The sequence below is a fragment of the Onychostoma macrolepis genome, chromosome 19, assembly GCF_012432095.1.
Source record: "Onychostoma macrolepis isolate SWU-2019 chromosome 19, ASM1243209v1, whole genome shotgun sequence".
In the NCBI taxonomy this organism is placed as follows: Eukaryota; Metazoa; Chordata; class Actinopteri; order Cypriniformes; family Cyprinidae; genus Onychostoma; species Onychostoma macrolepis.
In genome coordinates, this window is record NC_081173.1 from 31,175,003 (window position 1) to 31,202,045 (window position 27,043).

The 27,043-nt window shown below is 35.4% G+C and overlaps 1 protein-coding gene across 1 annotated transcript; it reads right to left on the reverse strand.

The window, feature by feature from the left end:
• Positions 1-17,715: 17,715 nt before the first annotated feature.
• Positions 17,716-27,008, reverse strand: LOC131525915 (uncharacterized). Its single transcript, XM_058753914.1, has 5 exons — positions 26,313-27,008; positions 21,771-21,820; positions 20,800-21,087; positions 20,374-20,625; positions 17,716-20,261 (listed from the first exon to the last, which is right to left on the reverse strand). Coding segments are annotated over exons 1-5 (663 nt in total). The 5' UTR covers positions 26,315-27,008; the 3' UTR covers positions 17,716-20,190.
• Positions 27,009-27,043: the final 35 nt, after the last annotated feature.

The window sequence follows — 27,043 nt, forward strand, 5'->3', positions numbered from 1 at the left end:
TCATTTATTTTGGAAACTGCAGTGATATGTACTTATTGGTACGTATTTCATGTCACGCTAAAAAGTGTACCCAGGTACGTAAATGCCATGAGACCAGGTAGAAAAAAAAGGTTCTATTTAGCACTAAAAAGGGTTCTTATATTGTTACAAGCCAAAGAACCATTTTTCTTAAGAGTGTACGTTATAGTCTTATGGTGTTTCCACTAGTTTGAATGTTTAGCACCATATACAGTACAAACTTAAATACAAAAACTTAAAGTACAAAATAAATAATTCAATCATTTAAAGTAGCAGCACATCCAATATACAACATATACATATTTGTAAGCATATCTTTACATAGTCTTTTAAACACATATGCACTTTTACTTTTTCTTATGGGAACCATATTTCAAGCAGCAGAACCTTGATAAAGCACAGTCAATCAGGGGCATGTACCATGATGGTAGATGAACAAATTCAGAGTTACAGGATTAGTTTCGAGTTGACAAAACCAAACCACTCCAATCCGGCTTTGTTGGTACCATGATGCTGATCATCAACTTTCTTTGTTAACTCAGGCTTTGATCCTGAGTTTATGGAGCACGTGAATGTGCGACATCAGTGGCGAACAGCCAATCACGAGCCTTGGTTAAAAGTTAAAGGTTTTGCTAAAGGTTAAGAGATTGAAGAATATGATTAATTTAAATGCATTTACAATGAAAAAGTACTTGTTCATGAAAGAGGACAAATATTGCAAATATTATCTTGCTTTATCAGTGCAGTCACAAGTGAAACTTAAGTTAGTTTATATTGTTGGAAATATACAGCGATAGAGACTCGAACATGTAAGATAACGCTTTAAAAATGACTGTGACCTTACAACTTATTTATATTATATACAATCTGTATCTATTAACATTCATTTAAAATAAATGATTTATAATAACTGTTAAACTAAAATTGCTTGTGTGTAATGGATTAATAATAATATAAATCATATAAAATAATGTAATTATCATTAAAGCCAGACCATTTTTTTTTTTAGTACTAGTGACCTTAAATTTGGAGCAAGATAAACTGGGGGAGTGACTTTTTTTGAGTCAGACATGTGTCAGTTTGCTCACATCTGATTGGTCCAATTTCAGTTTGAGATCTCTAACTCAGAACATAAGCTGCCCCGGAGCAGGATAGCTGTGGAGTGTAAGTTACTATGGCAATGAATGCAGCTAAAAGTCAAGCTACTTTCACAACTCATTCTCACTCCCAAGGCGTCAAAAACTGAAGCATGGTCAAACGCCTTTCGCGTCACTATGAAGACGCCAAAAGTGGCCCTAGGCGTCAGTATATGACAAAATAGGAACTCCATTGCTTTCAATTGCTTTCTTTATGCGTCAGGTCAAGACGCTTATGGAAATGACATGTTCTCCTCCTGTTTTCAGTTGTTTGTCTTAGTTTAATGGTTTGCAAAATAGAAATAATTTTTTATAAATTTATACTTTTATTGAGCACCTAACCCCACCCTTACCCTAAACCTACCCACTTCTGAACAATATAAAACACGTAACAGGAAAATATAAGTGCAGTCACAGGTATTTGTTGCAAAAACTGACAAAAAACAAGCAGTATAAAGCATTACAAACAAGTCGTGTTGCACTCCAAGTCTTCTGAAGCCATACGAAGTCTTTATGAGAAGAAGAGAGTAAAAAATAAGGTTTTAATCGCTGAAAATGATGTATGTTTAGGGGCAGGGGTTGGGTTATGTGCTCATAAATGTGTAAATAATGTCATATAAATAAATCTGTGGTGGCTGTTTACATTGAAAAATCACACCCCAACATATATGCAATAATGGCAATGCTATTACCATATGTTATGTTATTATATAGTTTAATTATGACGATAAAATTCCCATTTTGGCGTCGGCATATTGACGCTAACCCACTGGGCAAAGTTACGTCCAGTGGACGTCTTTTTATGTCTTTGCAGACGTTGAAAAGACGTCCACTGAGGAGCCAGAATGAAAGTTTTTATGACGTCTTTTTTTTGACGTGTTCTGAGCGTCTGATATAAACGTTCATGGAACCTCCATACAAGGTTAAAAACTAGTTCAAATGTGGTTAGTGGACATATTTTTTACATCATTTAAGGTTCATTTAGACTTAATTTATACTGTTTCTGGACCAAATAAACACTCTCAGGATGCATTAGATTTAAACTCATGTTATTTCAATATAATTTACATTTGTAATTGCAAAGCAACTCACAGACATTTGTACAAAAATCAACTTCATTGAAACAGTGTTTAATTAAATGATTAAGTAACTAATGATTAAACATTTGGTAAAATCAACTGCAAATCAGACAATAAATCTCTGAAGATCTCAGCAGAGGAGGATCTCCACAAACAGCATCACCAGCTTCACTCATTAGATTGACTTTATTTCTGTCAGACATCTATAGCTTTTATTGATAATTACCAGAGGTTTAGATGTTGATATTTTTCATTTGAACTCACCATTGTGGTGGACAGTGTTTGCTTTAGTTGGGATCTTGGTCCTCGTACTTCTTGTGTTAGCTTTTTTTTGGTTCCTCTAACTGTGTTTGTAAAAGCACGATTGTTGTGGCAGAGAAAGCTGAAATCGAGTGTTAACATCTTCCTTTTAATGATGACAAAATCGTGACAAAATTAATATCTCATTTTATGTTTCAACTGTTGTGTATATATTTATGGATTAAAAGCATGTACACAAAAATCGAGCAAGCTCATCGTGTAGTCACACACAGACATCAAAATTTTGCGCATGAATCACAACAACGGTGACAATCAAAACAAAAAAAACCTCAGGAATTAAGGACAAGTTTGTTCTATGAAGCCACCCATCATGCATTGCAGCATGAAGCTTTTTTGTTTGCTTTGTAGAGTTGTGACGTTCGCGAACGAACCGATTCTTTTGAACGGCTCATAAACATGAACGATGGGAGCCGAGTCGCGGCTGGGGGGGAGCCGTTCTTTCTGTCGTTCTTTTTTTCCTATGCGTGTTTCACACAGATGCACACAAATTAGCTCCTCCGCGAAACAGAACAGTTATAGGGGGAGGGGCTACTGCCTAACAGCATGGTGATAGTTGTGCACGCATCCTTCACTTGAGTACTCCAGTGGAAAAAAATCCTGCGTGCCTCTGTCATTGGGTAGGAGCGGAGTTTAAAAAAAAAAAAAAAACACGTGCGAGTGCCTCTCTGTCTCAGTGCCAACGTCAGTAATAGGCGGATCTTTTGTGACGTCATTGTTTACGTTTGTCGCGTTGCATCATGGGAATCGTGTGGCAGGAAACACCGCTAGATACCTGTAATTTGATTGTTTTGCACGTTTGGATGAGGATTTAGAGAAGAGGATGGTTCACTCTTGCTGTGTGGTCGATTGTACGGCTCGTTGGGGGCCTGATAAAAAGTTTTTTCGAATTCCCTCCGAAAAGGATCGCGAAAAACGAAAGAAATGGTTGCGTGCAATTAGGCGATTGAACCTGGACGCTCCGAAGAAAGCCTGGATTCCTGCAGCTTCTGATCGAGTTTGTGAGGCTCATTTTGTTCATGGTAAGTCTTAGTGACTATGTATTTATAGAAGATTGAAAAAAATAAAACTGAGTCAAATCAACCGAGTCATATGTTTTCGCGTTCTGATTCAGGTGTCCCAAACCGCGATCCACAGCACCCAGACTATGTTCCTCACATCAAAATGGGCTATTCTGGATCGCAAAACTTAAAAGCAGTGATTATTTCGCCGTTCTCTTTGGCGATCACCCACGGGAGATGCGAATCACGCTGTGACTCTGCTTGGCCAGGTCTAACCTCTGCTTTTAGCACGATCACTGCTTTCTGTTTGACAGAAAAGATCGGCCCTACTTTACGAGAAACAAAATAATCATAGGCCTCAGACTTTTGAAAGCCTTTAATCTTTCATGAGTGAAGGGTCCAGGGGTTTCTATTAAATAAGAATAAATGTCTCCCCAGCAGATTGGTGGCCAAGACACCGGCGAGTCGGACCAACGTTTTTTGTCATCCCAGATCTCATATGGGCTTTGAATAACTTCAATTTTGTCACCAATACAAATTTTGAGCTTCTCTCCAAACCTCCTCCGGTCTTCAGATGTTAAAGTGCTTATATATTGTGGATTTCGCCCGCTAACTCTCTTGAAAGTGCTCGTCGCGTCTTTACAGCCCGCCATAGTTTGTTTTGTTGCCACACAACCACTCGCGCATGCGTACAAAGATGTCAACAAAGATCCTCCTATAGCGGGTCGTTCGAAGGAAGAAGACACACACGTGACACGTCTGAAAATGAGCCAGAGGAAAAGGAGCAGCATTTGGGTGCACTTTTCTCGCGGAGAAAACAGTAAGGCTACATGCAGCATTTGTCAAAAAGTAATTTCATTTAAGTCTGGGTCAACAAATAATTTACACAGGCATTTGAAGACTCAACACCCAACACTGCAGGTCACAGGTTTGAGAGCAGAGCCAGACTCAGACAACAACAGTGACACTGATGTGTCCATTGCCTCCTCTGCCTCCACATCAAGTGCAACTGCAGCCACAGCAGCCTCTGACCCCACTGGGCCCACCACATCGCCTGGCCAGCTGTTTTGCTCAGAAATTTATTGCAGCCGGCTTTGTTTTTGATGTTTATTTGTGAGTAGGTATTGTATGAATAACATAAGTCAACGTAGCATTACACATACACACACTTTGTACTAAAGGTAAATCCAAAATAGTGATGTCACTGTCTAAGCAGAGGGATGTTATGCAACCCTATGGAATATAGTCCACACATGACAAATGAGGTAATAATCAATATTTCAGAATAATTCAAACTCAGATATTGGTGTGTGATATCTGAGTTTTAATTATTTGACTACAAATCTCACCTCATCATTCCTCCCAGTGATTATTTCCAGGATAAACTGCGATGCCCCCAAGCTGGCTTCTTAAAACTGACTAAATATTTAAAAAGAGCCGTTCTTTTGATCGCCAAGATCCGGATCCCCTCAAAGAGCCATAAATCCCATCACTATGCTTTGATTGGCACCGTTGTTGTGATTCATGTGCAAAATCTTGATCTCTTTACGTGACCATATGACGTGTTTTCTCAAAATATCTTGTGCACATGCATTTTGTCCATCTGCACAATAAGAGATCGCTTCAATGCTCTTGGTACTGCTTCACAAGGTTTGGTGGCTATAAATGCTAAAATATAAAACAAAACTTAAAATAACATCAGATGCTCAATTTGTGATGATTTTACCATCATCAAAAATAAGCTAATAACATCTGATCTCGCTTAACTTTAACTTCCTTTGCCGCAACAATTGTGTTTCACAAAGACACAGCTACAGCAGCCAATGAAAAACTAACCCGAGAAGTACGAGGACCAAGATCCCAGCTAAAGCAAACACTGTCCACCACAATGGTGAGTTCAAATGAAACAAATACCAACATCTAAAACTCTGGTAATTATCAATAAAAGCTATAGATGTCTGACAGAAATAAAGTCAATCTAATGAGTGAAGCTGGTGATGCTGTTTGTGGAGATGTTTGATCCTCCTCTGCTGAGATCTTCAGAGATTTATTGTCTTTGATTTGCAGTTGATTTTACCAAATGCTTAATCATTAGTTATTTGATCATTTAATTAAACACTGTTTCAGTGAAGATTATTTTATTTTCATGATTGTTGGACAGTGTCTGTGAGCTGCTTTGCAATTATAAATGGAAATTACTTTGAAATAACATGAGTTTAAATCTAATGCATCCTGAGAGTGTGTATTTGGTCCAGAAACAGTATAAATTGTGTCTAAATGAACCTTAAATTATGTTAAAAATATGTCCACTTGACCACATTTGAACTAGTTTTTAACCTTGTATGGAGGTTCCATGAACGTCTATATCGGACGCTCAGAACACGTCAAAAAAAAGACGTCATAAAAACTTTCATTCTGGCTCCTCAGTGGACGTCTTTTCAACGTCTGCAAAGACTTCAAAAAGACGTCTTTTGGACGTAACTTTGCCCAGTGGGAAGGGTTTCCTATTTAAAGCAACGGAGGACCCTGCAAGTCGAAAAATGACGCTAAGGGGTACCTTGAGAGTCAAAAAGCGACGCCAAGTGGTCCTGACCAAGCTTCAATATGTGACGAGTTGGGTGTGAGAATGGGTTGACTTTCATGGTACCTAAAACCCAAAGTTGGCGCAAACTAAACTGAAACTTACCTGGCTAGCCAGCTAAACCGGCTTCATGCTACAGACCCCAGTTTCATCAAATCTGTTTGTGGACATACTAAAAAGAATTGAGCTTGACTCACTTGACGTGTTTTATAGTTATGTATACAAAGAACATATACAAACTTTTCAAAGAAGAAACAGGATGTATGAGTGATAATGAGTATTCAGATGAGGTTCAGAATTATAGACCAATTTCTATACTTCCTGCAATCTCTAAAATTTTGGAAAAGTTGGTAGCTGAACAACTTATCAACTATTTAGAAAAACATGATCTACTTCACTCTAAACAGTTTGGTTTTAGGCCTAAGTATTCGACAGAAATGGCAAACTGCTTTCTCACAGAATTTATTAAGGGAGCTTTAGATAATGGCAATGTAGTAGGCATAGTGTTTTTAGATCTCAAACAGGAATTTGATACTGTGAATCATGAAATTCTCCTACATAAATTAAATTTGTTTAGCTTCTCTCAGCAGGCAATAAATTGGTTTAGATCATATTTAGAATCTCGAGATCAGTGTGTTAAAATAAATAATTCAAGATCAGCTTTACGAAATAATGAGATGGGTCTCCCTCAAGGGTCAATTTTGGGTCCTTTGTTGTTTTCCTTATATGTCAATGATTTACCAAATTGTTGCAAGCAAACTAAATGTCAGCTATATGCAGATGACACAGTCATTTATGTATCGGCACAGACTCCACGCTTGGCTGCAGAAATATTAACAAATGAAATGACTGGTGTGTCACATTGGCTGCAAAACCACTGTTTGTCCTTGAACTGTTCAAAAACTGTCTCGATGTGTTTTTCAATTAGAAGGAAGGAAATTAGTGGTTTTATAATTAAGATCAACCAAAAGGCAATAGAGACAGTTAACCATTTTAAATATGTAGGTGTTATTTTAGATTCTCATTTGAAAATTGATATGCATGTAAAGAGGCTGTGTAGTACAATCAGAACAAATTTGAATTGTTTTTACATGATTCGACCCTATATATCTCTAAAAGCAGCAAAGTTATACATGCATGCAATGGTCTTTTCGCATTTATCTTATTGTGTGACTGTCTGGAGTCAGGTTTCTCAACTGACTATCAAACCTGTTAGATCTCTATATAAACAAACACTAAAAATTATGGATAAGAAACCAAATAGATGGCATCATTGTAATATTTTACAAAAATATAGTTTGCTTAGTTTTGAAAATTTTATAAATTTGTCTCTTATTAAAATGGTTTTTAAATGTGTAAATAATCTTGCTCCAGAAATTATATGCCAATTAATATCAAAACAGAGTAGCAAGGGGATCACTACAAGAGGTGCAACTAATCAGAATTGTACAGTACCAAAGAGAAATACTAAATTTGCGCAATCTACATTTTCAGTTCAAGGTATACTGCTTTGGAACAGCCTGCCAGCTGAACTAAAAATGCAAACAGAGTTGAACATTTTTCAAAGAAATTTGAAAAAGTGGTTCAAACAAAAGCAGGTTTGTGAACACTGATGGTCGTACACAGTCTCAGGTTTTGTTTTTTTTTGTTTTTGTGTTTTGCTTGGTTTTTTTGTGTGATTATTGTTTTGTTATTGTTAAAAAAGCCTAACCAGGGACTGGGGCTGCAAATTAGCCTTTGGCTAGAAGCCTATATGTGGAGCATCGGCTGCTTGAAATTGTAGCAATGTTATACTGCATTGTCCCTGTTAAATAAACTAATAAATAAATAAATGATACTTGATAACCTTGGAGTGTGACGTAAGAACGTGTGATGAATCAAACATTACATACAACAAAATGACAAGAAACAAAAATAGCAAGTCTCCAAAGGTCAAGTTTGTTATGGCAGCATCTCTGAGAAATTAAGTTAAACCGAATGAATTCTTCTCCCCCGAGTCACCCTGCCTCCATTATGGAGAGTATCACGGCACATGCATGTGGTGCTGCTGACGTAGAACACTGACGTAGATTTGACGTAGCGCTGGGCCTTGTTTACGAGCAGAGGAAAGCACGCGCATATGTTGCAGTACTCTCCATAATGGAGGCAAAAGGGTGACTCAGGGGAGAAGAATTGTTGAATAAATCGTTATTTTTGTTTTCTTTGCACACAAAAAGTATTCTTGTAGCTTCTTAAAATTACAGTTGAACCACTATGGACTGTTTTACTGATGTCCTTGCTCCCTTTCTGGGCCTTGAACATTTCAGTTGCTTTGCAGTCTGTGGAGAGTCAGAGTCATTAATATATCTTAATTTGTGTTCTGAAGATGAACGAAGGTCTTACAGGTTTGGAACAACATGAGAGTGAGTAATTAATGACAGCATTTTCATTTTTGGGTGAACTATCCATATAACTGTTAGTTAAACAGCAAGTAATGTCATTGTATGGGAAACACATTCCAGATCTTTAACTAGGTCACAGTGAACAAACAAAGTCCTGGTGTAGGGGTGCAGCCCAAATGGTCATATTTACTGAAAATTAAAAAAATATATATTGCAGAAATATGTTGATAGAGATCTGTTGGGACTGACAGCAAATTACAAAAAAACTGTAGATATCGGTTCAATCGTAGAAACCCAAAACATAATCAGAATTGTTAGAACCACTATAACCCCCCAAATCACAAAAAACACAGTTAGTTTCTTTGACAAACTCCAATGTCCTGGAGCAGGATGGCTGGGAGCTGAGGAGAGACCACAAATCACAATTTACATGGTTAAACTCTTTGTTGAAATGTTTTTAAAGCTCTCAATGCCTCTCGAATTTACTGTTCTTCTGTGTTACCTTTGTGTTTTCTCGCTGAGCCAGATGCTGTAGAAAATAATAAAAGGTAATCATACAGTTTAGCATACAGTTCAGTTTACAGTTTGAATGAGAAAAACTCATAATAAAAAAGAGTATTGTTTCCACATATTCACTGAGCTTCTCTCACTTTTGACAGTCACTGTATTAAAGAGTTCTCCCTCTGAGTCCAGAACTGTATATGTTCCTGCGTCACTGGCTGCAAACTCATTAATGACCAAATTCCCATTTTTGTTGGTCAGTCGATCACTCCAGACCCCGTTGCTTCTGCTCCAAACCTCCTTCCACTCTGTGCGTCTTCTGCTCTGATGCTGCACTTTATCAGCATTTAACAACAAAACATCCAGCTTCAGCTCCTCACCGATTTTCACAGAAATCTCATCTGATCAGAAACAGAAAAACACTTTTTCCAAAAAAATTTTATTATAATGATGTCAATCAATTAAAGCCAAAATCATTTTATTCAGCATTGGCAGAATGTAATCATTTTGCAAATCATCTATTGAAAAGCCTGTTGGTGACCACTAATGTAAATATTAAGCTTGTCCAATTGAGTCTCTGCTGCTTACATGCAAAACTATACAATTACTAGAGGAAAACCAGAAAACACATGCTGATGGTTTGATCAGTTTTGACTTTACCATGAATATGAAGTTGGTATGTCCTGATCTGTTGCTCCAGCTCTGTCTGATCGTTACGGTAATAGATATGCAAAATATACGTCCCAGCATCACTGAAGCTCAGATCCTTGATGATAATGTCACAGTTCCCTTGTTTAAATACACGTCCACTACATTTTTTCTTCTGACAGACAGGGATGTTTTCTGACAGACTGTTTAAACTAATATCAGAAATCTTTTTGGCTTCAAATTCACATGGCAGGGTGACGCTGCCTCCCTTTTTTCCTCTCACAGATATAAGGTAGTTTCCTGCAGGGAGGATTCCTGCAAATTCAGATTTATTCCATACAAAGAATCAGTACCAAAAAATACAAGTGGTGTTTCTGTTTATTCTCTGTAATCAAGATAATCATAAAATATTCTAGTAGAGTTATTTTAGTCATCTTTTCTTTTGCTCGAAGCGTTTCACCACACATTCAAGTGGATTCAACTGTGAAATGAGGTGTAGTTTCTCCATTATTTAGCATCATTAGAAATGACTGTAAATATTTAAGATTAACAATGTTGTTTCAATCATGATCTAAATAAATGAAAAAAAAAAATAAAAAAAATAAACTCAAATAAAAATTAAAAAAAACAGCTGATTATTCTCACTTTGTACAGAGTTCAGAACTGTTCATGAAACAGATTTGAACTGCATAGTCAGATCTGATGCACTATGTTGCGATATGAATATAGGCTACCAGTAGCAGCTCCTGACCAAAAATTTAGATGGGGCAGATTCTGGGTCGTGCTGTAGGCTATAGTCGCTTTCGCACTTATAAGAGCTTAGTTTTTAGTCTAGCCAGCAGGGTCATTCAGGGAACCAATGTTTCCATCGAGCCGTTTTCTGGTTGCATTCACACCGCAGCAGGAACTCTGAAGCGGCCGATAATAGCATCTTTATTCGCAACATTTACAAACATCAACAACCGGTGAATGGAGGACGCCATGTTCGGAGCTGTTTTTGTTGTGTGTCGTGGGTTTCATGGTGACAGATGGAATGTAAACGCACAATTTATGCCATTAAAAGAGCATGAAAATCTGACTAAATCTCCTATTATAACAACTTGCAGTGTTTTATCATGAAGGCTGAGAAAAGAACGCTGCAGACAACAGGTAGATAAATGCCATTACTATGTGGAGTAAATATTTTTACTCGGTGAGCATTCTTTGCATTTGACTGTTGACACTGAAAATAATGCATGTGTATTTCAGAGGGTATCAGGTAATTTTATGATTTCCGTAAACGGCTGGTGCCTACCTGGACATTTATGTAACATTTTTGGTAATTCTCTTTAATGCATTTGCCCTGATTTGATCCGTTTTCCTGGGAAAGGTAGACTATCTATTTTTATATATTTTGTCATCAATATTTTGTTTTAAGGAGTTAAAAATAGACCTCAACAACCTTCATTGACATGGCAATAACATTCTGTCACATTATTGTGACAGTTTAAGATTGTGGCATTTTTGTTGTTGTTGAAATGGGTGGGTTTTGGTGAGCATTTGGTCTGGATATGGTCCACCCAATCTGGCAATACTGCTAACTCTACAATCTATATGCATACATGTTTCACACCTAGCTCCTTTAAAAAAAAGTATATAAGGGTAATAAAATTGACGGTTGAATTCGAGTAACACCGTGTCTACACCGGACGCGACAGTTATAGACATCACAGACATCACCACTGATTGATGGCATCTACTGTCTTTTGTCGCGTCGCATCGCGCCGCTCGCATCTGATGTAGACACGTTGTATTTGCGTGTGTCACAGCAGCTACAGATAAAGCCACAATAAGCCCGCAGAGCGAACAGTCCATCTTCATATCTTGATGACGCAGAGAAACGTGACGTATAGCCTACAGGTGAACTCGGACCAATAAGAGGACAGTTCTACTCGCATCGCATGTGACTTGCATAAATACATTTTAGCAGGATACGCTTTGAAATGTTGCCTTGTGAACGCGAACCGAAACAAAAAGAAAATGCAACACTGTAACAAATTAAGCCCCTATTTCAGAACAAAGCAAACGATAGAATGCACAACTTTAAGTGATAGTTGCTGTGATCATTCACTCAGCCTTAAATTGTTTCAAACCTGTATGAATTTCTCTCCTTTGCTGAATATGAAAGAAGATATTGTGAACAATGTTAGTATAATCAAACAGTTGTATCAATGGGGACCAGGAACTGTTTGGTTAAAAGGTCTTAAAAACATTTTCTTTTGTCTCATACAGGTTTGAAACAACTTGAGGGTGAGTAAATGATGACAAATTGTTCATGTTTGGATGAACCAGAGCCATAGAGAGACAGAGTTGCGACAACGGAAGTTCAAAACGCTCGATTGTCACGTGATTCACTGTAAACCTCAATAGTTCCAGGAAGTTAATAGCGGGTAATTGGAATGCATTGAGTCAGAGAGACAGAACTGCGATTTTTGGTAATTGGTAAACAATAAAATACTTTATTTACATTATTTATAAAATAATGTATACGTAGTATATGTAGCTGTATCAGTGTTGTTTTTAAAAGATAAAATTCGCTAATATTTGAGGATTAATGTGATCAGCTATCCTTACCTGCCATGTTAACATATTTTAGGCTGATGTTATCATGGTAAAAGTTAATGTTTTCTATCTAAACGACATCGTGGTCTTTTACCAAGGTAACTAAGCCTCTCTGTATAAATATAATATATATATATATATATATATATATGTATATATATATGTGTGTGTGTGTGTGTGTGTGTGTTTTCTAACAACTTGTATGTTAGTCAAGTGCAATCACATCTTAATGTTCATTGTCATTTTATTAATCTCATAGTAAATGTTAAGTTTGTTGTCTTTGAAAATTCATTCCAAATAAGTGAAGATATTTTAAGATTAAGTGGGAATTAATCTCTTTTAATGTTTTTGATTCTTGTGCACCCCTCCATTATTAATATATAAATATATATTTGTAGTATATTCAAATTTAAAATAACTTAAAACATTTTTACCCATTTAATCATATATTTTATGTATGTTAACTTTTGTTATGCACTTATTTACGTACTATAAAGCATGCTGTCCTTGAACAGTCTCCACTATAGTTTGCTGTGCTGCATGGGAGCGCTCCAGTCACTCACAGAAAGGAGTATGAATGTATGGTTTCTCTACTGACATGGAGAGGAGAAAAAAATGATGCATCAAGTTTTGTTCAATTCACATTTATTTGTATAGCACTTTTTATTACAAACATTGTTTCAAAGCAGCTTTACAGAAAATGAATGTTTCTACATTACAAATAAGAGTTCTGTTAACAGGTGTAACTGTGTCAAAGTAATGTTCATATGGCAGAAATGTTCTAAAATTAGGCTATACAAATCATGCAGTAAAGTAATGTCATGTATTCAGAAACAATGAACAAATTAAAGCAATGGTAACGTGATTTGATCATGTTGATTACAATGAAAGGAAAATTGATCAGTTTTGTATGTTTATTCCGAGTCAGAGTCAGCTTCATCCGAAGTCCTCTCAAGGGCTGGCATCATCTCTTCACAGGTGCTGGTCATCTGAAGTCTTCATAAGAGGCTGGATATAGTCAGCAGGAGCATCTCCAGCAATCTATAGATTACACCAACAAAATGTGATGTAATCATATGGGAACTGGCACTTTTTCACAAAGAACAGGGAAAGACTTGCCAAACCCAGTGAAGAGACTCATTGTGAGGGTGATATCTCATTACAGGTCTTCAGGTGGTTCTTGTTCTGAGCCAGATAAAGAAGGAGAAAAAAACAGGAGAAATGGTTAATGATGCTCCATCACATTTCAGTCCTGTGGCATCTGCTCCTTCAACACAGTGCTTCTACAGTAGCTAAGACATTTAAGTATAAGATACAGTACAGGTTTATTGTGATTACTTCTATAAAATAGTAGTGGTAGGCCTATATAATACATTTGTGGAAATTTAGCCTAGATTCTGAAATGAAAACTGCTCGCCTATTTTAAACTTTTTTTATTCTCACTCAGGTCCATCAGCATCCTTTGCAATAAATCTAAATCTATTAAATAACTTCCCATCAGCATAAATCACGTTTAAAAGCCTTAATTACACAACAAGGAATGAAACTGCCTGAAGAGAATGAATAACATCCCCTAAATCTACTAATTAAGTGAGGAATAATCTAATAATAATCTGTTTTAATGCACAAGGTCATTTGATTAGATGTGCTGATAATATAACATTTTGTTCTATAAATGTCTTACCTTTTAAAAGTTCATTACAGCGGTCTCTTCTGCTGCATCTCTACGGCGCTGATAGTATGAGAGCTAACTTCCGGGAACTATTGAGCGGCTCCATGATCCGCCATTGCTGTAAAAAAAACGGTCCATTGGAGTCAACGGAGTTGTCGCAACTCTCTCTCTCTATGGCTCTGGGATGAACTATCTTTTAACGTAGCATTCTTTGTGTTTAAATAGTGATTTAGAGGAGTTCAGGAGAGGAAAACAAAGCTTGCTATGTCTGTTCTTTTAACAGTTAACCATTTAGGATTGATTCAATGTATATAGAGTTCTATGTTGGATAAATACTTTGTCGGGGCGCTGCCACACCTGACCATAGAGACGAGACACTACTGATCAAATGTCTACAAAAATCACTTGGCTGAGTGGTGCAACAGATAAACAGTTAACTAGATTTAATAACTTTACCTGATACTGAAAAGTTTCAGTTTGTTAACAAAAATGTTACTGACCGCTTTTATAGACAAAACAAAACAGCAGCAGCAGAAGAAGATCCAAGCATTTGAACCTGATGAGAATACAGAAGATGAGACAGATTCAGACACATGATAAAATATAAGAATAAGAAACCAACTAGGCCTATTATCTGAATCTTTATTAATGATTCCAGTGTATACCTCAAGGCTCAAAATGATCTGTCAAACCCAAATGTCCAATGGAAACAAACGTTTATGAAATTCCTTTTCTCGCTACCAGACAACAGTCTTTATCATCATAACTGCAGTATAGGAGACATTATTCATAAATATGTTGACAAATTTCCTCATCAGCAAAACTATTGGTATAATAACACAAAAACTCACAAGCTTTATAAGCATACAAACTTACATGGTAAAAATGCTGTATGAGTCTTTTGATCCGAGTGTCAGAATGTCGTAAATCACTAAGTTTAGGGAGTGGTGACAGGTAAAGGTGAACACATCTCACAGTGAGCGCTTCCTCTTCTTTAGGTGATGCTTGCATGCTCAGTGTTGGACTGCTGCCATCTTCTGGAGTTATTAACTTGTTTACAAAACACGTCATGTTCTTTACTCCATATCCTGTTACTCACATTTGTTCAATTTCTTTCATCTTGTCATTTCTACACTTTTAATTTCTCCTGTAAATAATAGTGGTGGTGGGATGAAGCTTTGAAGCTTTCCAGCCAGATGTGTTGAAAAGTGGTTCATTTCTCAAGTCTTTGAATGCGTGCTGGACACCTGCTGGTCGAGCTAAACAAGGTGCAGGAAAAAAATGCCGAAATATGTGCTACATGGTTAAAAGGGCTTGATACATTAATATACACACTCAAATAGTAAACACATGTAAAATAAATAAATCATTTAAAGTTGTTATGCTCAGTGTTTCATGATGTTTCATAATTTTATAACTGGGCAGTGCTTTTGTTGAAGAGGGAAATGATGGTGTTATTTAGACTGGATAAAAGTGGCTGAAAGTGATGAATGTGGAGGACTGGACAGAGGGCAGTATTCCTTCCACTGACTTCAGGCTCGATTCTGCCACATACCAGGATGTGCAACTCCAGGGTTTCATGGACATAAATAAAGAGAGCGAGAGAGAAACCTATATACTGTGCTCTGATCCTCTATCTTTTTTTTTTTTTTTTTTTTTTTTTTGTTATCAACATTTTTATTTGATCCTCTATCTTTAAGTAAATTTAAATCACTTCACTAAAACGAAACAAGCCTCGATATGGAGCTCCGTCTGAAAGTAGACCGACCTGACATCCTCAACACAAGACTCGAAGCCTCGGTGTCAGGAGTAACATCACTAGTGAATAATGTGCACATGTTCTGATGTTTCTGATATTTCACAATGGTCACAAAATCCTGTTGGATTCTTGCCTATAATGTGAAGTGTTCTATCCAAATTACGACGTCCTATTCTTCATGATCGTCTCTTCTTCTCTGTTTCTTCCCTTATTTTCCACAATGCCAACTTTATTCTTAATGGAGTATTTCTATCTTTAATTTCCTGGTCCTACTGTTGTTGTCACTCTGTTATATTCTTCTCCCATACAATGCTCTTCATCTTGAAAGACAAATGTTTTTGAAGATTAAATGTCATTTTTCTGAAAGTGTGATATATGACATAATTGCAGTTATGATTTAAGGTTAAGCATTGTTATTGATCAGAATTTATACCAGAAAATACAAAACACGAGTGAATTCTTAGTTTTACTGCTGTTTATTTAATCAGAACTCTCAACAACACATTTTACATTCAAAACATTTTGTTTAATCAACATTTATGTGCCATAAAACTGTTGCCATTATTTTCTCTTAAACTTAGCTTATATGTACATAATAATGTTAAAATATGATGTGTATAATACAGCTAGACGTGCATTTCTCATGTGCACATGCAAATCTTACACATACAAAAGTGCATACCAACAAAACAATATCAACAAAAACATTTCTTACAAAAGTGGTTCAGTTTGTTTAGTTTTTCACAGTACAGATTTACAAAGAATAATGCAAATCCATTAATCAGTCAAAAGCAACAGTGGAAATGAACAAAACTCTCTATAATGATTAAGAAACTTCAATATATAACTTAACTATATTTAAACATGTTAAACAACACCTCTCAGTTTTATTTCAAGTGCATGATACAGTATTGTTCTACAAAACGCTCATTTCAAAACCTTGGACTTCATATAAAACGTATAAAAGTATAATATAAAAGTGATAAAACAGAAGAAATAAAAAAAAATACTTTTTAATAAGTGCTACATTAAACTATTCCTGCTCATCAAGGTAGTGCCATAGGAAAACAACAGATAAAATAAGCTGTATTTCAGAAATACAATATCAGTGCATGAAAGAGTTTCATACAGATTTAGCCATGTAGCTCTGCATTTGATGTATCAAAATGAACTTTTATGAAATGTATTAATGTTTAATAAAAACATACATGAAGCATGTTTTTCTTAAGATGTGCCTTTAGCCCTGTTGTGCCCTATACATATATATGCCCTCACCATTAGCCCCTGATGTTTTCAAAAGCTAGAAACACACCTGGTCAATCACAGCAATTTCAGGAGTGACTCGCGCAACAATTTAAAAGATTCACTCACGTAATTAATGCATTTGTCACTTCTGCAACTTGGCCACTTGTACATGAACATTGGTCCTCCACATAACAAACAAAACTTGTCTTTAAATTGTGAATGGATTGTATAGAGAAAGTGAGCAAAGAGCGCCCCCTTTATAGCATGACTGACTGAGCTCATTAATGCAAAATAAAAGACCCCCCCCCAAAGAATTAATTAAATCCAGATCCAGTCAACACAGTCAAACGTTCATATGTATAGTTAATTACATATATTGACAGAATCATCTTTTAGCATTGAAGGCAAACTTACAGTGATGTTGCTACATGACTTCATCTGTAAAATTCATTGCACTTTGACCCCTTGGTGCTAAACACGTCCTGCTTTTAGGAATTGGTGTGTTTCTGGATGGTAAGCGCAACCAGAGTAGAAACCAGCAGAGCTGGATACAAAAGCAGTCCAGCACTCATTATACAATAGATTACAGCTGGAAAAGGGGAAGAAAGCACAATTTTTCAAAATGTTTTTTAAACTTACTGCTTAAATTTATAACGCTCTCAACGCATCCAGTTTTACTTACGAACTTGCTCTGCACTGTAAAAAAATCTGTTAAATTTACGGAAAAATACTGGCAGCTGTGGTTGCCAGAATTTTACTGTGAAAAGACGGTAGCAACATTTTAGGATTTACAGAACTGTTTAAATTTACAGTGAAAACCGTATCTCATTAACTGATACAATGTTAATACACAAACCTTTCAGTTAACTCATTTTATTTGCAGAAACCGACTACGCTTAAATTATCCAACTGCCATTTGTTTATAAACTAATATTTATAATGTTTATGTAACGTGAGCATAAGAGTATTGAGAACTATTTTGTTTATGTCCATGAAGAAAATTTTACTGATTTATGCAAAGTCATCAATTCAACTCAAAACTCTTGCAAATAACAGCAGCACACATGCGTGATTAAAATTAACAAAGAGATTCTCTTTACATCAATAACTACACAGTTACTGCCTTTAAATAAAGCAACATGCAGCATAACATCAGTGTCCTTCTCTCCGTCCTTGACTTAAACACAGGCTCTACTCTCCAGCACAATGGTGACCCACAAAACACAACAGGAAGTTGACTGTTAGGTTTTACAGTATTTTGCTGTTTATTTTCTTGATTTTACGGTGAAATACCGGCAGCTGTGGTTGCCAGTAATCTACTGTTTTTTACAGTTTGTTCCGTAAATTAAATTTACGGTATATTTCTGTTAAAATGACGTTCCACAGAATGTTTTGTCATCTCACAAATTTAACCCCTTTAATCCCACAGCAAAATCCTCAGTTTTAAAGAGCACTTCTATGTGTCCACACTACAGAGTGTTGAAGTAACACTGAAGCAGTGACGAATTAATGAGAGAATTAAGTGACTAATTAAATTAGGATTGAGTTTATTGATGAACACCTGCTGTTAACAAGTAGAATCATTGAAGGAACGAGAAACAAGAGCAGAGAAACAAAACTTACAGCGAAAGCCAAGATGAAATCAACTGAAATAAAACACATGAAATCTCTCAAGATTTCAGAAGAGGGTGATTAAACAACTCCACAAACAGCATCTTATTACTAACCACTTTTACTTTATTTCTGTCATGTGTACAAAAGCTCTTATTGAGATTTTAGTTGTTGTACTTTCATTTGAAGTCACCATATTGGCGATCAGTGGGTGCTTTAGTTGGGATCTTGAATCGTGACTCTTTAACGTTGGTTTTTGTTTGGTTGCTTTTAATTAGCTGTGTTTATTAAGCACAGTTTTTAAAGCAAAAACACCAAATTAATCTATCACTGGTGTTTGGGATGTCAAAACCATCATGATGTAGTTTAATTCACCGATTATCCCATGTTAAGTCTCTTGTTAAACATGTGATATGCACCATTAATTACTACAGTAATCAAATGTTGTGAAACAGTTCTAACCAGAATATGCACAAATAAATATATTGAACTACGGCAGAAATTAAACACACACAGACATCAGCAATCAGCGTATGAATCTCAAAATTGGTGACTATCAAAAACGATATTAAAAAATTTAAAAAACGGTTCAACTCTGAACATCACAAAACAGTTTACTGAAAAGTAACAACAAAAACAACACCAAAATAAAAGCAAATAAAGAAAATATTAAGAACATTCAGCTGCATAATTTATTCATGCTGCAGTGCATGCTGGGAGTTTTGTACTGGCACCCAGCATGCTTTGCAGCATTAATTGTTTTTTTTATTATTAATAGTCACCATTATTGAGGTTCATGTGCTGATTCCTGATGTCTGTGTGTTTCTAGATGGTGTTGTAACTCTGAAGGTTTTGTGCATAAAAGGTTTTTAAATTCTTTCATAATGGTTTGTCAGCTTAACTTATGGAGTAATATTACTACTATAGCCAATATTAAATTAATTACAAATCACCCACATTGTTTGACACTAGCTGAGATCAGTGATCCAGGTCATTAGAAGATGACCACCACTTTTAAGTCTTAAACAAAACTACAAACTCTCTTGGCTTTTCTTGTCATAACTAATGTGCTCTACAAACACAGTCATAACAGCCAAAGAAAAACTAACCTTAAGGAGTCAAGGGTCAAGAGCATAACAAAAGCAACCACTGATCGCCAAAATGGTGAGATAAAACAAAACATTTGAAATAAAATATAAACCTCTGTTAATTTGTAGATATATGACAGAAATGAAGTCAAACTGGTTAGTAATGAGTGGAGCTGGTTATGAGTTGTTTAATCATCCTCTGCTGTTTTATTTCAGTTGATTTCATTTAAGGCTGTGGCTGTAGTTTTGTTTCTTGTTCTTTCCTTCAGTGATTGTGTTTGTTAACAGCAGGTGTTCATCAGTGTCTGAATTCACTCATATGTTCTCAATCACTCTGTCTAGTGGACTATATAGTGAAGTAATGTAGGACTAGTGAATGAGGGTGTAGAGAGTGGTTTCAGACACAGTCTATGAGTGTCGACTCTGAGGCTACTTTCTCGAAAACAAAGGTTAGATCTATTACAGTTATTCACTGTATATAGTAAGGAAACTTACTCTTAATCATTTAACAGGTTATTACTGTGGTGTTTTACAGTTTTTTACTGTTAAAATCACAATAATTTTTTACAGTGTGTATCATCAGTTTTGTCTTCATCTGTGCTGTCCAGTTTGTTCTTTGATTCTGTGGAGGATATTGAGAGTTAGTCACAAAGCATCAATTTGCTGTTAAAATCATGATGAATAAACCTCAGCTGTGCACTTTATTTTCCACATATCTATTGATCTTCTCTCACCTGTGACTGTCACTGTGATCAAGACGTTTCCTTCCGAGTCCAGAGCTCTGTATGTTCCGGGGTCATTGGCTGTAAATGCATTAATGATCAGGTTTCCATCTCTGATGTTCAGTCGTTCGCTCTGAACTCCATCAGCTCTGCTCCAGACCTTCATCCACTCTGTGCTTCTTCTGCTCTGATGCTGCACTTTATCAGCGATTGACAGCAGAACGTCCAACTTCAGCTCCTCACCGATCTTCACAGAAATCTCATCTGAGGAGAAACAAAGACATTAATCATTATAATGGTGTCAATCGATCAATGCCAGAAAAGCACACTGATCTGAATATTAAGCCAGTTCTGTTCAGAGTCTCTGCTGGTTACATACAATATCACACGGTTACTAAAGGAAAACTAGAAAACACACATGATCAGTTTTGAATTTACCCTGAATATGAAGTTGGTACGTCCTGATTTGTCGCTCCAGCTCTGCCTGATCATTAATGTAATAGACTCGCAGAAAGTATTTCCCAGCATCACTGAAGCTCAGATCCTTGATGACGACGTCACAGTTTCCTTGTTTATATACTCGTCCACTGCATTCTTCAGTCGGACACACAGGGATGTTTTTTGACCGACCTTTTAAACTAATATGAGAAATCTCTCTGGCCTTGTATTCACATATGAGTACAGTGTTACCTCCCTTTTTTCCTGACACAGATACAGTGGAGGTTCCTGCAAATACAGAAACATTCAATACAAAGTATTAATACTCAAAAGAAAAAATGCTATCTCTGTTTATTCTCTGTAATCAATGCTATCATAAAATATTCTAGGAGAGTTATTTTAGTCAGCTTTTCTTTTGCTCAAGATGTTTCATCACATGTTCAAGTCATTCAACAACTGAACTGATGGCAGAGTTTCAGAAATGCTTGTAAAGATTCAAGTTTAAGGTTGCTGGTTTGGACTGTGATCTATTATTTGGGAAAATTAAAGTATGCAGTGTCCAAAAACACTACTGTATGAGATTGCGTGTAAATTCCAGCTGATTATTCTTACTTTTGTCAGAGTTCAGAAATGTTCATCTTATAAGTCAGTTTGTGTCTTATTGGTCTTTCTGAACTCACAAATAAACCTCATTCACGACAATACAAAGCTACAGCAGATGTGTCAGTGCAGTTATAGTGAATTCCTGAAAATCCCTGACCAAACAATGTTTAATAATAGACGGATTGTAAAGATAAGTCGTGTCAGTGTGATAATGTAATGTGCTGAGGAAATTCTAGCATCAATCCACAAGCATCCAGTCAAATGATTTGGCTGTGTGATGCAACAGAGAAACTATTGACTAGAATAACTCTGAGTGAATTAAATGAAATGCAAATTTAAAATAATAATAATAAACCAATGATACTGACCGCTATGATTTGCGAAGCACAGCAGCAGAAGAAGATTTAAGTAGTTTAACCTGATGAGAATACAGACGACAGATACAGACACACATCACAAATAGTTTAATACAGCGATAAAATACTTGCAATCAAATAATATATAACTGACTGCTGTTACAGGTCTAGTCTGTTCTGTGTTTTCAATCATAGTTTTCAGTTCTGCTCTCTGTGACCTAGTTTCCCTGTAATAAGTTAATTCGTTTCCATCTTTGTTCATTAATTACCTCATTAGTTCCCTTTGTCTGAGTCATATTCATATTGTATCACAGTGTATTGATGTTCTGTGATTTTCTGAGTTTTGTCATTATTTACCCAGGTGAAAAAGACGTAGTATTAAATGTATTAAAAATATACTTGAAATTCAAGTAGTATGTTTATAATACATTTGTATTCCCAACATCCTTATTTGAAGTGCGTTAAAAATATACTGAATTGCATTTTAATATATTTCTAAAAAGTATGCTAGAAGTACTTTTGTATTAAATATATGCTTAGTTATACTTCTAAGAAATATGCTAAACAGAAGTATACTTTTAATGTGTTTATAAAAAGTATACTAGAAATACTTTGGTAATAAATATATGTTTAATTACACTTTTAAGGAATATGCTAAACACAAGCACACTATTACTATATTTCTAAAAGTATAGTAGAAATACTATGTTAATAAATATATTCTTAGTTACACTTTTAAGGAATATACTAAAACAAGCATACTTTTAGTGACGTTTTAGTGTATTTACAGAAAACACACTTATGTTACTCTTACATAACTTTTAATGTACTTTATATTGCAGTAGGCCTACACATGGTTATATTTTAAATATTTATGTATCTATAATTTTAATATTTAAAAAGTACGATATTTTGAAAACATTTTTTACATTTACAATGTACAAACCTTTGTCAAATATTATTAATCATTGCAGTATTTAAAATATGTTGTTTAATATGGGTTATGCTACTTTGATTTATTAGGCTGTTGTTCATTACATGATACATTAATTGTAATAAGCTAGGTATAAACTTGTTCAAGCTTGACGCCTTTATTTTCTAATATACATTTCTGAAATTCCCACAAGGATTTCAACATCATATCTAATACCAATGAAGTATTTACAGGCCATGGATGATGACGTTGAGAATGTGTGGATGACAGGCTTTTTCAAGCCAACTTAATGAGGAAAAAAAAAAACTTTATTTGTGTTTAAATTCAAACACAGACTGAACCTGATTGGTTCCAAAGCCATTGAACGGCTCTGATTGGTTCGTATGATAATGAGCTCGCAGCAGAGAGCTTTGTAAATCAAATATGATGTGCGTGCAAATGTCCCTTGAATGTGAATATAAGTCTAAATTTAAACAGTATTATATTATATAGAGCGATCGTGTCTCTTTAGGGCGCTTGGAGGAAACCACGCAATTCATATGGATTACTTTGGCGATGTTTTTTTGCGATGAACTTTTTGAAACGTGAACATCTTTGATGAATCTTTTCATCGGAGGGACATCTCTCAGATTTCATTAAAATATCTCCGCTTTTCTTTCGAAGATGAACGAAAGTCTTTGATGGTTTGGAGCATCTTAAGGGTGAGTGATGGCAGAATTCAAATTGTTTTGGGGGAACTATGAAATTAATTAGAAAATATGTAAGGGATAATCAACGGCTAGCTGTGCATTAAACGATGTGAATGCAGGACGTGGAGGCGAAGAACCGCCCGACGCGCAGCGGATGCATTCAAATCGTTTAATGCACAGCTAGCCGTTGATTATCCCGTTTATGCCATGGTCATTTACCAGCATTCACATATTAAAGATGTTAATAATATTTGCGCTGCAATATTTGACCGGAACGATAAAAATGACGGTTATTTTCGTCTGTATTACTATTCAACTGTAACTGTATGTTACTATGGTTACCAATGTTTATAGGAAGCGCAGTAATATAGAACGTGATTAAACTGACCTGGAACTACCTGTGCTGTTCAACACCTGCCAGCCAATCAGAATCCAGTATTCAGACAGACCATGGCATAAAGCGGTATGTTCTTATTGTTACCAGCTTCTGCGAGCGTGTATGACCTCACTGTGACTTCAGGTAAGATTTGTATTTAATTAACGTTATTTGTCTGTACCAGTCATGTTTTTGACACATGCATTGGCAGAAAATAAATAAATAAATAAATTAGTTAACATTAACATTCTTTTATTTGCAACATAAAGTATATATATTTCTGATTTCCTGAACAATTTGGCTTCATTGTAATGAGGTTAATGATCTTTGAAAAACCATGATTATGATCATACAATTACTTTGTCTTGAGCTGATCAGCAAACTGTGGTAGTATTGGTTGATTGGTGTCTATATTTGTTCAAGCTTGACAACCTTTATTTTCTAATATATATATTTCTCATTACAGATAAGAACAAAGATTAAATTGTAAGAAGGGTTGCTTATAAAAGCATACAGTACATCTGAAACTGCTGAGACTGGTAAGGTTTTTGACTATATTTCCGACCAGGTACATTGTTCTGTCATTCTTAAATAGAAAACAAATCATCAATCATCATTTGCCTTTTTTGTGTGTGTGCGTGTGAGAAATATTAACATTTGTTGTTTTATTAGATCAGCTGCTATAGAAGACAAACTGAAATCTGAGTGCAGAGACAAGCAAAGGAATAGTAAGTATATTTTAATATCGTATCACCTCTGTTATAGAGATTTTTGAATCAGGCCTAATAGAGGGGGATTCGGTCAATCTTGGAAGAAAAACGTTAGCGAAGTGTCCATTCCAGGTGGTTAATTTGTGCTTCTTTTCAGTCATTCATGTAAAAATCTGTTATCTACTTTTGTGTCTGTTTTGGTTTTTTTCTAAAGCTGCAAGACACTACTGACTAGGCTGTGCCCAGGTCTCCGGAACCTGCGACAACGCTCAGCTCCATTGGCCCTTAGTCTGCGGCTTCGGATCCACCAGCTCTGTCTCCATCGGTCGGCCCCCAGATGTCGGCAGCCACACCATCTACATCTTGGCTCCTCCCTCCCTCGACTCCGCCGTGTGTTGTCAGCACTGGGATGCTCTGGGTCTGTGCCATGTGCCAAACACATCTAAGCCGCCAGGGCATCATCGTCATCCTCCCATCACCATCCCTACACCATCTCCTTGTCCACCTCCAAAACCCCTCCATCCCTCCCTATTCTGTTGCTTGAACTTTATCATCTTCAATCTTTGCACACACATCTATTCACTTTACATGTTTTTTTTTCTTCAGAAAATTGCATTGTAATTTTTATTTATTCATTGATGTAAAATTCTTTACTTTTCAGTAATACAGGTATAACTGAAATGTTCTACAAATGGATAAGATGGCTCTTCCATAGCATTTCAGTCTTTTTTCATTTATGTTTTTTGTATAATGTTTTAAAATGTACTTGAGTATGTTTGTAGTAATACAAAAATACTATAAACATACTTGTATTTCAAGTGCATTTTTAATACATTTAATAGTATGCTTTTTTTTGTTTTTCACCAAAGTATATATGCTGCTATACTTTTTTTAATGTACTTCATGAATATTTGTAATGTACACAATATATAATACATTAAAGTTTTCTAAATATCAAAGTGTACGTGTGTGTATATATTGAAAAATATAATACTAATAAATATATAATATACTAGTAGTGCACTTCTAATGCATTTCTAATAAGCTGAAATACAATTGAAATGTACTTGAAGCACATTAAAACGATGCTTCAAATATACCTTACCTGTAGTTCATGAAGTATTAAAAGTACATTTTAAATGTATTTTTAAAAATACACTTAAATTGCACTAAATATACTTAAAGTGGTTCCAATTTAACACAATTTCAATATATTAAATATATTACAAATAGATTAAAATTGAACTTAAGCATATCTTGAAATACACTTAATATACTTAAAGTTGTTCCAAAATAATACATTTAATATGCAATTAGTACAGTATAATATAAATATATTAAGTGTGTCTGAAAAAGCACAATTTAAATATATTTCTTTTTCACCTGGGTACTGATTTCACTTGATTTCCTTTCGTCGTGTGATTGTTTACAAACTGTGACAACTTTCACTTTCAATTTTATTTAAAGGTCCAACACATTCGGATCTTGAACATGGTAAAAAATAATAAGAAACATCAAACTATAATCTGAATATTTGGTTTAATCAATTGTTTCAGTGTAATAGCCTACTTAAAATGATCCATCAAACTCAACTGACACAAATAAAAAGTTTATATTTTTTTTCCTGCAAAAAATAAAAAATAAAAATCCTCTCGTCAGAGTATTCAATGTAGGAAAGTCTATTAATTATATTAATAGCCGTGCTAATTAAGATCATAATCACCGTTATCATCATAATCATCTTTCATCGTAAACATACTCACTTCTGCGTCACGCGCAGTTCAACATAAACACCACTAGTATAATAAAAACACTGGATTAATATTTTAAATCATGAACACTTACATGCTAAAGGTTCTGCATGGGTCTTTTGTATTCTGGCGTTAAAAGTTCGTAAACCACTGCACGTTTTGCGAAATTAAAGTAAAACTTCGCATTAACTTCGTATAAACTTGCTGCGTATTATGTGATGATATGATATGAAGAAATATCACTATTCCCGCCCCCTTTTTTCATTGGCTGTTGAGGTTGTCACTCAAATTGGTAGCTCATGTCTATGACTTCTCTCCCTTTAAACCTTTTTATTTGTTTCATCTTGTAGCCTAATCTTAACTCCTAGTTTTAATTCCATTAAGGAATTAGCAAGCGCATAACCATATAACTTTAAATACAATAAACATTTTAAACACTTGACACAGTTTCTCTTTTACCGCTTAACTAAACATTTATTATTCACTATGGATATCCATAATTCACCAACACCACCCACATGAAAAAATACTATAGTCATTTATAGTAAATACTACAGTGTTTTTGAACCATACTATAGTAAAGTGTATCATACTATATAGTATTTACAACATTTTGTTAATGAATGCTATCAGCTTACTGTAGTATTAACTATAGTGAACTGATAAACTGTAATAAATAGTAGTATACTTCAGTTTTTACTACAGTAAACTGTAGTGTATTGTAGTATAATATACCCTATACACAGTAAAATCCCCAGTGTTAAATCAACACTGCTCAGAGTGTATTTGGTCCCACTCCAAATAGTGTTAAAGTAACACTGAAGC